The sequence below is a fragment of the Diabrotica virgifera genome, chromosome 6, assembly GCF_917563875.1.
Source record: "Diabrotica virgifera virgifera chromosome 6, PGI_DIABVI_V3a".
Classification (NCBI taxonomy): domain Eukaryota; kingdom Metazoa; phylum Arthropoda; class Insecta; order Coleoptera; family Chrysomelidae; genus Diabrotica; species Diabrotica virgifera.
This window is the reverse complement of record NC_065448.1, coordinates 216846822-216861978: the sequence shown is the minus strand read 5'-3', so window position 1 is coordinate 216861978 and position 15157 is coordinate 216846822. Positions and strand designations below refer to the sequence as shown.

The 15157-nt window shown below is 33.9% G+C and overlaps 1 protein-coding gene across 2 annotated transcripts in view; it reads right to left on the bottom strand.

Moving 5' to 3' along the window:
• LOC126887237 (uncharacterized) overlaps positions 1-15157 on the bottom strand; it is a 200570-nt gene that overhangs the window by 23459 nt on the left and 161954 nt on the right. The window contains exon 5 of one of the 2 annotated variants that reach the window (XM_050654645.1): positions 13684-13753. The exons of the other annotated variant lie outside the window; for it this stretch is intronic. Within the exon in view, the coding sequence (XP_050510602.1) occupies positions 13685-13753 (69 nt within the window). The 3' untranslated portion in view covers position 13684. The remainder of the gene's footprint in view (positions 1-13683; positions 13754-15157) is intronic. 2 annotated transcript variants of the gene reach the window in all.

Below are 15157 nucleotides of genomic sequence, written 5' to 3'. Positions count from 1 at the left end.
AATAGTACCACAATAATGAATTAATTGGAACGTACACAAAAGTTTGGGGGGGTTTAAGGGAACAAAATCCCCATAAATTTTTTATGGGGTGGACAAATTTCACTATAATTTTGTTTTAAGATGTTCCTGACATAAGAATTATACATGTCCATTTTCAATAAAAAATCTCTAATAGTTTTCGATATATTGAAAAAAATCGATTTTCATTTTGTAACTTCAAAGGGCTGTAACTCTTTTTGTGAGCACATTTGTACTAAGGTAAGTTAGGTTCAATCGAACTATTTTTGACCCCAGAATGTGTGGTATAATTTATGACCATTCTTTTCGGGACACCCTGTATATTAATTGCACAGTAACAAGGGGTAACAATGAGTGCTAATCATGTTCTCTTTCCTTTGCACTATTATATATTTTCTATCTCTCTTTGCCGACGTTTAAAATTGGTAAACTGGTGAAGCGTGCTTCAACACGCGCTTCAACCTCGTCGTTGGAATTGGGCTTTAGAATTCAGTTACATAGGCGTAGGCGAGCGGTTTACCCGTATAAACGGAGCATACACCAACTAAGTTTTTTTTGCATTTCTATCTCACCAAACCTTTTTTATTCGACTCTATATATATTTTTCAAACTTCATATAATGCATAAACAAAAAATCATTTTTTAAACAAATTGAAAAGTCTCAGATGCAGAATTCACCATTATAATAAAATTAAAATGGTAAATAATTATTTAAATCTGAAACTTTTCTTGTTGAAGCCTGCAATGGCAGAAACAGCTGTCCAGCGATTGTGCATCCCTCTGAATCGAAAACAAGCAAAAGCATCTTTTACTTTTCTATCTTTACTCAGATTTGAGTACTAGGAAGTTTATTTCTGTCCTTTTCCCCTAGACGAATGAAAACGCAATGTGACTGCATATAGTAGAGTCCTTTTTGTTTTCTATATTCGTCGTCTGCGGTCTTATAAATTGTAAAAGTCGCATATTAAGGATGTACTGGAAAGAACTTTCAACAAGAAAAGTTTCAGATTTAAATAACTATTTACCATTTTAATTTTATTGTAATGGTGAATTCTTCATTTGAGACTTGCCAATTTGTTTAAGAGATGTCGCTGGATCGCGTCCCAATGGGGATTTCAATGATCTTTAAAAATCCACCTTAAATAGATGGTCGAGCTGTTTTTCGATTTAGAGGTGTGCACGCTAGCGCTGTTGAGGAAGCCTGCAATGGCAGAAACAGCTGTCCAGCGATTGTGCATATCTCTGAATCGAAAACAAGCAAAACCATCTTGTACTTTCAAAAACAATTTCTCGAATCAATTCGATAATTTTTTCAGGCGTATCTCATCGAAATAAACACTTTTTCTCTCTTGGTAATTTTTCAAAAAGTGCTTCTTTTCGAGTTATTTGTAATTTTTTGTTGAAAAAAATGCCCGAATTACTGATTTTTAGAATTTTTGGAAACTACTAATTTGCACCTCTACAAAAAGCTTCACAATCTTTTCAAAAGATAGAAACAAAAGTTTTTCTTTTTTGTTCGGAGCTTTTATAAAAATAAATTGGGCCTGAAAGGGTAACCTCGAAAAATAACTAATAAATCGAATCAGGTCGTGGAAACCTTCGATTTCTATAGTAGCACTTAACCAAACAGTTTTTCTCGAAAACTCGATTTTCCAGTAAGACATATCATCATCCAGCCTCAAAAGTCCACTGCCGAACATAGGCCTCCTCCTCTTGTTTCCAACCCCATATATTCTGCGCCGCTCTCATCCAGTTTTTATTTAGCCTTCTTAAGTCGTCTGTCCATCTTGTAGGCGGTCGACCAACGCTTCTCTTGTCTTCTCTTGGCCTCCATTCCAATAACATCTTTGTCCATCGCCCATCTATCATTCTAGCTATGTGCCTATCTCCACTTGAGTCTGGCTATCCTTTCGATGACGTCAGTCATCTTTGTTCTTCTCCTGATCTCTTCGGTTTTAATTCTGTCTCCAAGAGTTATTCCCAACATGGACCGCTCCATTCTTATCTGTGTGACTCTTAGTTTGGTAGACGAGGCTTTAGTTAAGGTAAGTGTTTCTGCTCCGTATGTCAGGACTGGGAAGACGCACTGATCAAATACCTTTCTCTTTAGGCAAGTGGGCACCTCACGTTTAAAAGTTGCCCTCAGTTTTCCATATGCTGCCCACCCAAGACCGATTCTTCTCTTCAGTTCATGGGTCTGGTTATCCCTGCCAATCGTAATTTCATGTCCTAGGTATTTATATCTATCTACGAGTTCTATTTCTTTCACACCAATACCGATATTCTGGTTGGGTACCAAATTTGTCATTATTTTCTGTACCCTCAAGAAGATCCTGTACCATCTCTCTTGCCTGCCAGTCATAATTCCATGTCCTATTTATTTATAGGTATTTATATTTATCTACGAGTTCTATTTCTTGCCCACCAATACCGATGTTCTGGTTGGGTACAAAATTTGTCATGATTTTCTGTACCCTCAAGAAGATCCTGTACCATCTCTCTTGCCTGCCAGTCATAATTTCATGTCCTATTTATTTATAGGTATTTATTAGGTATTTATATTTATCTACGAGTTTTATTTCTTTCCCACCAATACTGATGTTCTGATTGGGTACCAAATTTGTCATTATTTTATGTACCCTCAAGAAGATCCTGTACCATCTCTCTTGCCTGCCAGTCATAATTTCATGTCCTATTTATTTATAGGCATTTATTTATATTTATTTATTTATTAGGTATTTATATTTATCTACGAGTTCTATTTCTTTCCCACCAATACTGATGTTCTGGTTGGGTACCAAATTTGTCATTATTTTCTGTACCCTCAAGAAGATCCTGTACCATCTCTCTTGCCTGCCAGTCATAATTTCATGTCCTATTTATTTATAGGTATTTATTAGGTATTTATATTAAATTTATTTACGAGTTCTTTCCCACCAATACTGATGTTCTGGTTGGGTACCAAATTTGTCATTATTTTCTGTACCCTCAAGAAGATCCTGTACCATCTCTCTTGCCTGCGAGTCATAATTTCATGTCCTATTTATTTATAGGTATTTATTAGGTATTTATATTAAATTTATTTACGAGTTCTATTTCTTTCCCACCAATACTGATGTTCTGGTTGGGTACCAAATTTGTCATTATTTTCTGTACCCTCAAGAAGATCCTGTACCATATCTCTCTTGCCTGCCAGTAATAATTCCATGTCCTATTTATTTATATGTATTTCTTCATCATCATCCAGCCTCAAAAGTTCACTGCTGAACATAGGCCTCCTCCCCTCGTTTCCAATCCCATCTATCCTGCGCCGCTCTCATCCAGTTTTTATTTACCTTTCTTAAGTCGTCAGTCCATCTTGTAGGTCGTCGACCGACGCTTTTCTTGTCTTCTCTTGGCCTCCATTCCAATAACCTCTTCGTCCATCGCCCATCTGTCATTCTGGCTATGTGTCCTGCCCATCTCCACTTCAACCTGGTTATCCTCTCGATGACTTCAGTCACCTTTGTTCTTCTTCTGATTTCTTCGTTTATGATTTTGTCTCGCAGAGTTATTCCTAACATTGACCGCTCCATTCTTCTCTACGTGATTCTTAGTTTGGTAGCCGAGGCTTTAGTTAAGGTAAGTGTTTCTGATCAGTACGTCAATACTGGGAGGACGCACTGATCAAATACCTTACTCTTTAGGCACGTTGGCAACTCACTTTTAAAAGTTTTTCTCAGATTTCCAAATGCTGCCCACCCAAGACCTATTCTTCTCTTCAGTTCACGAGTCTGGTTATCCCTGCTAATCGTAATTTCATGTCCCAGATATTTATATCTATCTACGAGTTCTATTTTCTTCCCACCAATACTGATGTTCTGGTTGGGTACCAAATTTGTCATTATTTTTGTTTTCGAGATGTTTATATTTAAACCTACATTTTCTGTAGCCACAACGAGTTCCTGTACCATCTCTCTTGCCATACCTAGATCCTCAGCTACTATGACTATATCATCGGCGAAACGTTAGTTGTTTAGGTATTCTCCATCTATTTTTATTCCCTTTGTCATCCAATCCAAACTCTTGAAAGCATGTTCTAAGACCGTATTAAAAAGTTTAGGTGACATTGGGTCTCCTTGTCTAACCCCCCGTTCTATTTTTATGCGATTACTGTTAGTATGTAATTTAACAGTGGTTGTTGCCTGTAAGTATATTTTGTGTAATAATTTTGTATACTTATAATCTAGCCAATATTTCCTTCCCACCAATAAAAATTGGTGGGAAGGAAATAGAACTCGTAGATAGATATAAATACCTGGGACATGAAATTACGATTGGCAGGGATAACCAGACTCATGAGCTGAAGAGAAGAATCGGTCTTGGGTGGGCAGCATTTGGAAAACTGAGAGAAACTTTTAAAAGTGAGTTACCCACATGTCTAAAGAGAAAGGTATTCGATCAGTGCGTCCTCCCAGTCTTGACGTACGGATCAGAAACACTTACCTTAACTAAAGCCTCGGCTACCAAACTAAGAGTCACGCAGAGAAAAATGGAGCGGTCAATGTTAGGAATAACTCTGCGAGACAAAATCAGAAACGAAGAAATCAGGAGAAGAACAAAGGTGACTGACGTCATCGAGAGGATAGCCAGGTTGAAGTGGAGATGGGCAGGACACGTAGCCAGAATGACAGATGGGCGATGGACGAAGAGGTTATTGGAATGGAGGCCAAGAGAAGACAAGAGAAGCGTCGGTCGACCGCCTACAAGATGGACTGACGACTTAAGAAAGGTAAATAAAAACTGGATGAGGGCGGCGCAGGATAGATGGGGTTGGAAACGAGGGGAGGAGGCCTATGTTCAGCAGTGGACTTTTGAGGCTGGATGATGATGTGATAATCTAGCCTGCATTCTTTAAGTGCCTGTAATATTTTGCTAAGCTCAACTGTGTCAAAGGCTTTATGAAAATCGATAAAAACTAGAACTAGAGGTTTATTGTATTCCACTACTTTCTCTATTAGGGTTTTTATACTTTGTAGATGGTCATTTGTTCCGTAACTTTTTCGGAATCCTGCCTGTTCTCTTGGTTGATAAGTCTCTAACTTTCTTTCCATACTCTTAACTATTATTCGCGTAAATAACTTATATAAATGGCTGAGGAGGCTAATCGGTCTGTAATTCTCTAAATTGGCTTTGTCTCCTGCTTTGTGTAATAGAATCATAGTAGCGTTGTTTCAGTCTGTTGGAATATTGGCGTTGTGAAGGCAGATATTGAAAAGTAGTTTAATTTTTTCAAGTAGTATATTTCCTCCAATTTTTAGTGCTTCTGATACTATTCCATCTTCGCCTGGGGTTCGATTATTTTTCATTTTCTTCAGAGCCTCTTTGATTTCTGTTTTTGTTATATCGGGCATTAAATCTGATCCTTGATTTAATACCCCAGTTTTTACTGTAATTGGAGGTTGCGTATTGTCATCTTTTTTCTCGATTTATATAACTGTGTAGAACTCTTCATTGTTAATATTTCATCTCTGTTTGTAGTTTCTTTTCTAGTTCTGTTTCTAAGTTTTTTCTTCAAAACTTTCATGTTCTTATTTTGCTCTATTGCTTGTTTTGTTTTTTCTACATTGCAGTTTCTTATGTCTTTTCTTATTGCCTTTGTGATCATCTTATTTATTTGATTTAGCGCTTCTTTGCTGGAACTGTTATCTCCTTTCATCTGTCGTCTTAGTTCTATAAGGGTTTTAGTAGGTTGACTTAGTTTTTCATCTTTTTGGTTTGTTGGACAATATTTAGTTTGAGCCTGTTGTATTGTGGTGATTATTTGTTTATTCAATATATTAATGTCTGTTGTTGTTGTATCTTTCAATGTATCATTGTTGTCTGAATATTAGTTGGTTTTGCCCATTTCTTTGGGTGTTTCTTATTTATCCACATTCTTATTTCTTCTCCTTTGTAGTACCACAGATGGCCTGATGGGCGTGAGATAAGATTCTTACTTAGGTATTTCTTAGGTATTTATATTTATCTACGAGTTTTATTTCTTTCTCACCAATACTGATTCTGGTTGGGTACCAAATTTGTCTTTATTCTTGTTTTCCGTAATATTATATCTTAGTAAGATATAATATTAAGACAATAGACAATAGAGAAAATGTATCCATATTTGAAATAGTGTCTTAAACGGATAATATAAACAACATTGCGTGAGTATTTTTATACAGACTGGCAAATAATCAAACATTTTCGACTATTAAATACCAGACCTAATTATATCAAGCTTCTAATTTTAGTTAGCTCATTGTTCTGCTTAAAACAAATAAAAACATTACTAAGATTTCATATGAAAGCGTTCAAAGGTCCTATTTTTATCTATGTAGTTGAAATTAGTAATATTATGTTCTCATCACTCTACGATTTGATGTCGGCTTACAAAAGCTTTCCCACTGTGTTTACTGTTGTCATTTTTCGGCGTGTCAGCTTCTAGATTAAAGTCATGTACATTTGTGTTATCCCTGCATTTTCAAAAAAAGCTTTTAATCTTAGTTACATATAATGGCGTGTACGTGAAGAGAATACATTTAATTTTGTACATTTGAAACATTTCACAATGAAATTTTATTCTTTATTTCCTAAATTCCACATAAAGTCCATTCGTTCACGGTAAAATATTGCAAAATCCTCTAATTTAAAAGTACTGCTTGGATTGATATGAAATTTGGCATACAGGTAGCTAACATGTCAAAGAAAAAAAGTGATATTGTGCCGATGTGTGCCTTTGCAAAGGCAGTGAGTTTCACCCCTTGTCGGGGGTGAAAAAAAAAGATGTTCAAAATAAGTCCGGAAATGGATGAACTGAGTAATTCTAAGCAATTTTTGTTCTATAGAGGTTTTTCACTAAATCAATACTTTTAGAATTATTTGCGAGTGAATATGTGCTTTTTTTCAACAAAAATACCACGTTTTTAGACGGTATTTTTTTACAAATAACTTAAAAAGTAAGTATTTTTATTGAAAAATATATTCTTAGCAAAAATATAGCTTATAAAAAAGTGAAAAAAATAGACTATGCATAAAGTCTGTAGATCTTGTAGAAGCAGAGTTGTAGCTAATGAAAATTAGGTTCTTATTCGTCAAATTCCAAATCGAATATTTCAACGTGAAATAACCAAAAAATGAAGAATTTTTTAGAGAAAAGTCATCACAAATTTTTTAGAAAAGATTTATTTTTTAAAGATTTATTTATTAAAGATTTTAAAGTCTTTAAAAAAAGATTTATTTTTGTTTTTAAAAGAGTTTTTGGCAGCAAATGTAAGGAAGTTATGTTCAAAATAAAGTTGGTCTCCTTTTTTTTGGTAAAAAATCGTAAAAATCCCTTCCTAATTAGCATCCCAAATGAAATTAATCGTTGTCGCCAAGTTACCTTAGGTACACTCATGTGTTGTTTATATATGTAAGTTTCATCAGTTCAAAGTGCTTACTTTTGAAAGGGATGTAGTTGAAAGGGCTTGAACGAGTCACTAAGCACGAGTGTGTGCAAATTTTGAACAGCCATATCTTAACCTTACAGAAAAACAAAAAATCCACAATATTCAGAAATGCAAAACCCACATTTTTCTATTGTTTGAGATTTTTGATATCAGTAATCATTTTTAAGAGTAAACAGTAGCATGTTATCAATATTTTTGTTTTTCGAAAGTTCTGCGAACTTTCAACAGTGAGGCAACAGTGCGTCGGCAATACTATAGTGACAGTGGCATCATATCTATCAAAAACAATTATTATTATACTCATAGACGTGCTAAATGTTGCCAAGTCAGTCACGTTCGATTTCTTGTTATAGAAAATCGATTTTTAGTAGTTCCAATGTGACACAAAATCTAGGCAAGGGATAAAAAAGTTTATTTTTTTGTTCTCCTTAATGGCGGTACAGGCTCCTTTTTGCAGTATTTTATTTAGTTATAGAGTAATGTCCACATACTAACATATTTCTGAAATTGGGCTCTGTACCGCCATTCTTTATTATATTACGAAATGTGTGCCAAAATATCTTACACAAAATATTCAAAATTACAGCCGCAATCTTGGACCGCCTTTTCCGCGTGCTAGTGTTGCCTCTTAAATTATTTTGGAAACAGAAATATTTTTAAAAATTAAAAAAAATTTGCACTTTAAAACCAGATTTTTTCAAAAATATGCACTTTGAACCGATGAAACGTTTATAATATAAACAATACATAAGTAAAGTAACACGTGAAGCGGAAACGGTTAGTTTCCGCTATATTTGGGCTGCTAATTACAGGGTGAATTTCATGGGTTTTTTTTTACCAAAAAAAAGATACCAGCTTTATTTTGAGCGTAACTTGTTTTCTTTTGCTAGCAACTTTTTTAAAAACAAAAATAAATCTTTTTTTAAATAGGTACTTTAAAAAGTTTTTGATGAGTTTTTTCCCAAAATTCTTCATTTTTTGGATATTTGACGTTGAAATATTCGATTTGGAATTTGACGAATAAGAACCTACTTTTATTAGCTACAACTCTGCTTCTACAAGATCTACAGACTTTATGCATACACTGATTTTTCCACTTTTTTATAAGCTATATTTTTGCTAGTAATATTTTTTGTTATGAAATTAATTGTCCTGGTTTTGAGAATAGTCGTCTTCTAATCATATTCATATAACACAATATTCCTGCGTTGCGACGCCTACAGTAATATCACATATCGAATATCGTATCCAAACTTTTTAAAAATATGTCACCTTAGCACTTATATAATTTACATAAATTTTTTTCATTATTAGTTTTCTAGGAATCTAATCACCAGAAATTTTATCAGTATACATTATTATAGTAAGACTATTATGTATTGTTTCTGCTGACTGTGTCCTGTGTTATGAGGTCACTCGGCTAAACAAAATTTGCCGAAACAGCGCGGCTATTATTTATAAGTATCATAACCAGACAAAAGTATAGAGATAATGCCGCATATTGTGTAAACATAATACCGAAATATTATTTTGACGATATACAATTATTCAAGAAATTAACGCACCACTAAATAACACCAAAAACGGGTCATTTTTAATGTCTCAAATTTCCTAAACCTTTTGTCCAATTTAAGTGATTTTTTTTAATATTCCGTCTTATTCTTTATAAATATCGCAGTAATAATAGTTATTGTTGCTAGACAGGTCAATTATTGTCAGTGTATACTGGGTGTACCAATCAAACTGTGTTTTTTCTCACCCTGTGGAATATTCTAGCATTATGCTAACTTATTATTCTAGCATGCAATAGCATACTGAAATTAAAGCCCAACTATAGCCTCATATTTTCTTAACATTATGTTTTTTTATTCATTCACTTATATTGGATTAAAAAAAAGTTAGGTACTTTTTTAACTAGCCATTTTTTCATCAATACAGAATGTTTTTAAATAAGTATGGCAAACTTTAATGGGTAATTCTGCACGAAAAAGTAATGACAGTTTGCTTCATAAACGTTTACTTTATAAATGCTTTGTTTACCAAATAGGGGGGGGGGTTGAAATTTTTCTTACAAACTGACGATTTATTTATTGCTCTAAAACCGGTTAATATATGCAAATGAAATTTTGTGGGTTTTAAGAGGTAGTTTTAACTTTAGTTAGAACATAGGCAGGGATCACTTAGATCGTGGGTTCAAACCCCACCAGGTGTCAGTTGTTTAGATATTTATTAATTTGGCTAGTCTTTACTATGGCTATGATATTCAAGCTTAAAATGTACCTCTCTGTTACGTTGTTCTAAGATATGCAAAAGGCTAATGGGCAACTGCGAGACTTGCAAGACTCTTGCTGCAAGACTAAGACCAAGACCAGTTGTACTGGCGCAAGACCAAGACCAAGACTGTCTAAGTCTCGTCTTGGTCTTGCCTTTGGGCAACACTAGTGGACCTTAACCAGTCGATCGTTTAGGCCGCTGACAGATTCGGGTAATGTCTCTTGGTCCACCTCTCTGTCTGGCTGGTTACCATATAGAAGGTCGATGGGGTGCTTCATTTCTCGACCAGTCAATAGCATTGCTGAAGTGTAACCAGTTGCCTCATATTGGGAGCTTCGGTAGGCTAGCGGCTAGCACAAACATACGCATTAATTGGTCTTAGTCTTTTTGGATTTCATGTTCAAACAGGGGCAGGTAGTTGTTGCTGGTCTGGTTATTTCTTTCTACCATGATGTCGGACTGAGGATGAGGCGGTGTTGTTCTGGTATTAATTCTCAGCAACGCCATCATGGTCTTCCAAATTTCAGATTCGAGGTAACTGATCTGCAGTGTAAGTCGTAATCTTAAAGGAGTTCTATATTCTTGAGGAAATATTTTTGTGTTTGACTTAATCTTACATGAAATTATACCTAAAGTAAGCGATCTATGTCAGAAGAGGGTTGTAGCTATGCTGTATATAATACATATTAAAACCCATTAAACAAAAATAAAATTTTGGATTCAAAATTGGTAACAAACTCGCATATGACAAAAGGTTAGTATAACTTCTATATTGTGTATTCACTCTTCTATTCTATTAAAAAATTCTATATACTACAAAAAATAAAAGCCCAAAAATTTTGAAAAAAGCCCAAAAATTTAGTACTGTTTGTTATAAAAGCTTTCCATATTCTTTAACAGTCTGTAGTTTTACATCATCCATAATGTGATTTGTAAAATAAAAAAACTTAAAATTCGTTCAATAAATTAAACTAAACTTATGTGCATAGAAATCGGCCCACTTAAAAATTTGGTCATTTTTGATGTCTCATATTTCCTAAACCTGTTGGCCGATTTAAGTGATTTTTTGAACATGTTATAGCACGATTCTTTAATATTACCAGTGTAATAATATTGTTGCTAAACAGGTAAATTTTCATTGTATATCGGGTGTACAAATTAAACTGTGTTTTTTTCTCAAAGTTCGCATCACCCTGTGTAATATTCTAGCATTTATAAAATACTGAAATTAAAACCTAACTATAGCCTCAGGTTTTCTTAACATTCTGATGTTTGATTCATTCGTTTATGTTCGATAATAAAAAACTTAGGTACTTTAACAACTAGACATGTTCTTCATCAATATCATCAATATCAACGGTGTTTCTAAATAAGTGCGACAAACTTTAAGGGGTAATTCTGGATGAAAAAATAATGACAGTTGGCTTTATAAACATATGTCCGCAAATATTTCGATTCCGGGATACGGGATGTTGAATTTTTTCTTACAAACTGACGATTTATTTATTGCTTTAAATCCGGTTGAGATATGCCAATGCAATTTGGTGGGGTTTAAGGCGCAGTTATTGCACATTTTTTGACATACAATTAAGAATTTAATATACACCATTGGCGTGCATACGGGTCATATTACCCGTATGCACGCCAATGGTGAATATAAAATTCTTAGTTGACTGTCAAAACATGCGCAATAACCATCTCTTAAAACCTACCAAATTTTATGTGCATATCTCAACTGGTTTTAAAGCACTAAATAAATCGTCAGTTTGTAAGAAAAACTTCAACATCCCGTATCTCGGAAACGAAACATTTGTGGACATACGTTTATAAAGCCAACTGTCATTATTTTTTCATGCAGAATTACCCCTTAAAGTTTGTCGCACTTATTTAGAAACACCGTTGATATTGATAATATTAATGAAGAACATGTCTAGTTGTTAAAGTACCTAAGTTTTTATTATCCAACATAAACGAATGAATCAAACAAGAGAATGTTAAGAAAACCTGAGGCTATAGTTGGGTTTTAATTTCAGTATTTTATAAATGCTAGAATATTCCAGAGAGTGATGCGAACTTTGAGAAAAAAACACAGTTTGATTGGTACACCGTATACAATGAAAATTTACCTGTTTAGCAACAATATTATTACAGTGGTATTCCTCAAGAATCAGGCTATAACGTGTTCAAAAAATCACTTAAATCGGCCAACAGGTTTAGGAAATATGAGATATCAAAATGACCAAATTTTTAAGTGGGCCGATTTCTATGCACGTAGTTTATGTACAACTTTAGATACCTCATTGTACCTCATACCAACTTTAGATTTATTTTCTATTTACCGGATATAATGAATGTAATATTTTCAACGTTTTTATTATCTAGTATTTTTATTAATATTTATTAATCTAGTTTTTATTTTTATTTAGACGTTTTGTTTTTCTGTTGCAGGGAATTACTATAGGACTAATCCCATAACTTGAGAGGTGTGATGTAAACAACAAGTACATGATTGGTGAAAATATCACGAGAATTTATAAGTCCACCATAGAATCACCTGTAATATGTACTAGGATATATGTACATTAAAGTGGATGATCAATTATTGACAGAGGCAGTCTCCATAGATAGAGGAGTGAGACAAGGATGCATTCTGTCCCACGTGTTATTTAATATATAATGTGAACATATCTTCGAGCAAGCGCGGTAGGAGAACTACATAAAGACCTATTCGTGGGTGGATCGTGTGACTAATGTTAGGGGTAAGTAGAAGTTACCGTAGAATGGGCAAGGAATGCGAGATTATTAACACCATAAAAGAAGGCACACCAGAATATATTGGCCTATTTGCCATGTTATGAGGAATGAACAGAGATATGGCTTGTTGCAACTCAATATTCAGCAAGGCGTTTGGAAAGAGGGGACCAGGGAAAAGAAGCATATCGGCTTCAAAATCTGAGAAAGTGGTTTGGTTTAATACATCGACAACCAGACTATTCCGAATCGCAGCAAGAAAAGTTAGGATAGCCATGCTGATCGATAACAGCCGGAACGGATAGGCACTATAAGAAGTAGGAGAAGATGGATTAGGAGTGACTATAGTTGATTTTTTAACCAAGAGGAGCAAACTAAAAAGACAGACTCACACCCAAGAAAGTTACTAGAAAAGTCACCAAATTCATCTTCTTTTTTCGTTGATCATATCACCTTTCGATAATAATCCATACATATTATATTATACCAAAACATCGCTAAAGAGTTCTAAAAACAACTGTTTTTATATAAAAGTAGACTAAAAATCTAAAAATTAAAGGAATAATGCAGAAAATACAAAAAATCGCCGATATACTTAATTAACCTATAAAATGACAGAAGTGCCAAAATTTTATAAATGTCATTAGTGTCAAAATTTAATAACAGTTGAGTAAACTTGCCTGCGGTTGGACAAATTAGAAACAAGCATTACGGCGCGGTACATTTGAATCACTCCTCTTGGAATAGATACAATAGATACGAAAGTTTTTTGATTTTTCATATTTGAAGTAGATGAAAAGAAAGAATAAAAATTAATAAAACACGAGATATCGTAGAAATAGACCAAGAAAAAGGAATGGGGTACAAAAGTTGATCTATAGATGGAGTTAAAAGTGGTAGTGGCCGTTAGGAGTCGTACGGAGATACAGTTTACTTAATAATTCAGATTTAAGGATGGTGTATAATAAACCGTTTATTACCGATTATTTATCTTACCCTCTCATCTTTTTTCTTACCCTCTCTTTTAAGTATCTACACATTATAAGCTGTAAAAAACTACAGAATATTAAATAATATACAAAATACTTTTATGAAACATGTACGTTGATCCAAAAAATGTTAAACATAAGATAAGCACATTTTTGCTACACGTTTTTCAACCAAGACTCACGTCAATCGAAAGTGGGGTTGCGCGATTCCCCAATATGTTCGCTTTCCTGGTCTCCTTGAACCATCTTTTGCTAAAAACGATATATTTTCAACAATTTTATACACACTTATAAAATATTAGTTATTAGAAACGTAGATATATGTCTTGAACCCACACTTAAAAAATTCATTATTACCTCCCTCACGAGACTTCGTCTATTCAGTTATTCTTTTCGAATCGGACAACTTTTTTAATACGGAAAAATTTTGGGTGGGGGTGTTTTTTGTGGAATTCAGTGAAAAGTCGTCGATTTGTTGTATTCGAAAAATTTATGACCTCATTGAATATTTCCTAATAATGGAAGGAATCATTATCGGGAGGAAAAGTAGCACTTTGCTCCCTTGTTATACAAATACGTAGCTTCATAGCTATCATGCACTTATTTTGCAAAGTGGTACTTTTTTCTCTCAGTGCTTAAAGTAACCACTTTACGCACCAAAAACAGTAAAAAAGCGAATTTTATGCACTCTAGTATACATTTTATTTTTAATATAATCTAAGTACCTACTACATTTTTGTACATTCTTTATTCATAACTATTTTGTTAATTTTATCAAATAATCTAAAAATCGTTGAAATTTAATAATTGATAATGCCGCAATAGTTATTTATGTATTAAGAGCGAAAAGTGATACATTATTGGTTGAGAGTAAGAGTTACCCTCGACGCGTAGCGGAGAGCGGTAATTACTCGAAAGCAATAATGTCACTGCGCTTGTAATACATACATTTTTTCTACAATCACTTAATAAAATGAAACTATTTTTATTAACGTTTCGAAGCTCAAATCGGGTTTCGTTGTCAAAATACAAAATACTACTAAAATAAACAAAAATGTTGTTACTAAGTAAAAAAAATCTTCTAATACAGTAGAACCCCGCAAATCCGAACCCCGCTAATCCGAACTTTCGGCAAATCCGAACCAGCAGAAAGTGAAAAAAAAAAAAATAAAAAATTCAAGACAAGAACTTAAAAATATGTTTATTATACAGAGTAAAACCAGAAAATTTAACAATGTAGGATTAATAGGACGTTAACATTTAATGTTTCTTAAAAATAAATACGTACTTTATATACGTAAACTTCTTATTCTTCTTCTTCTTCTTCTGGGATAACTCCTGTTTGTCTGCCTCTTATTATGTTTCAGTTGTTGTTGACTGTACATTGTCTTTCCACATTTTCGCCGGCCTTTCAACGGGTCTTCTGCTATACGGCTTGTTGTTTTTACAGATGTTCACTAATCTATCTGGTTCCATTCAGTTTACATGTTCGTAAACGTAAGTGCGTAAACTACGTAAATGTAGTGCTTATAAATGTTAAATATAAACTTACTTCGGTTTCCTTGCAGTAAACTTAGTCCAAAAATATTGTCCACAGTCCACACTCTTGCGAGAACGTTTTGTGACTCAAAATCAACGAAAACGAAAGCTTTGAAT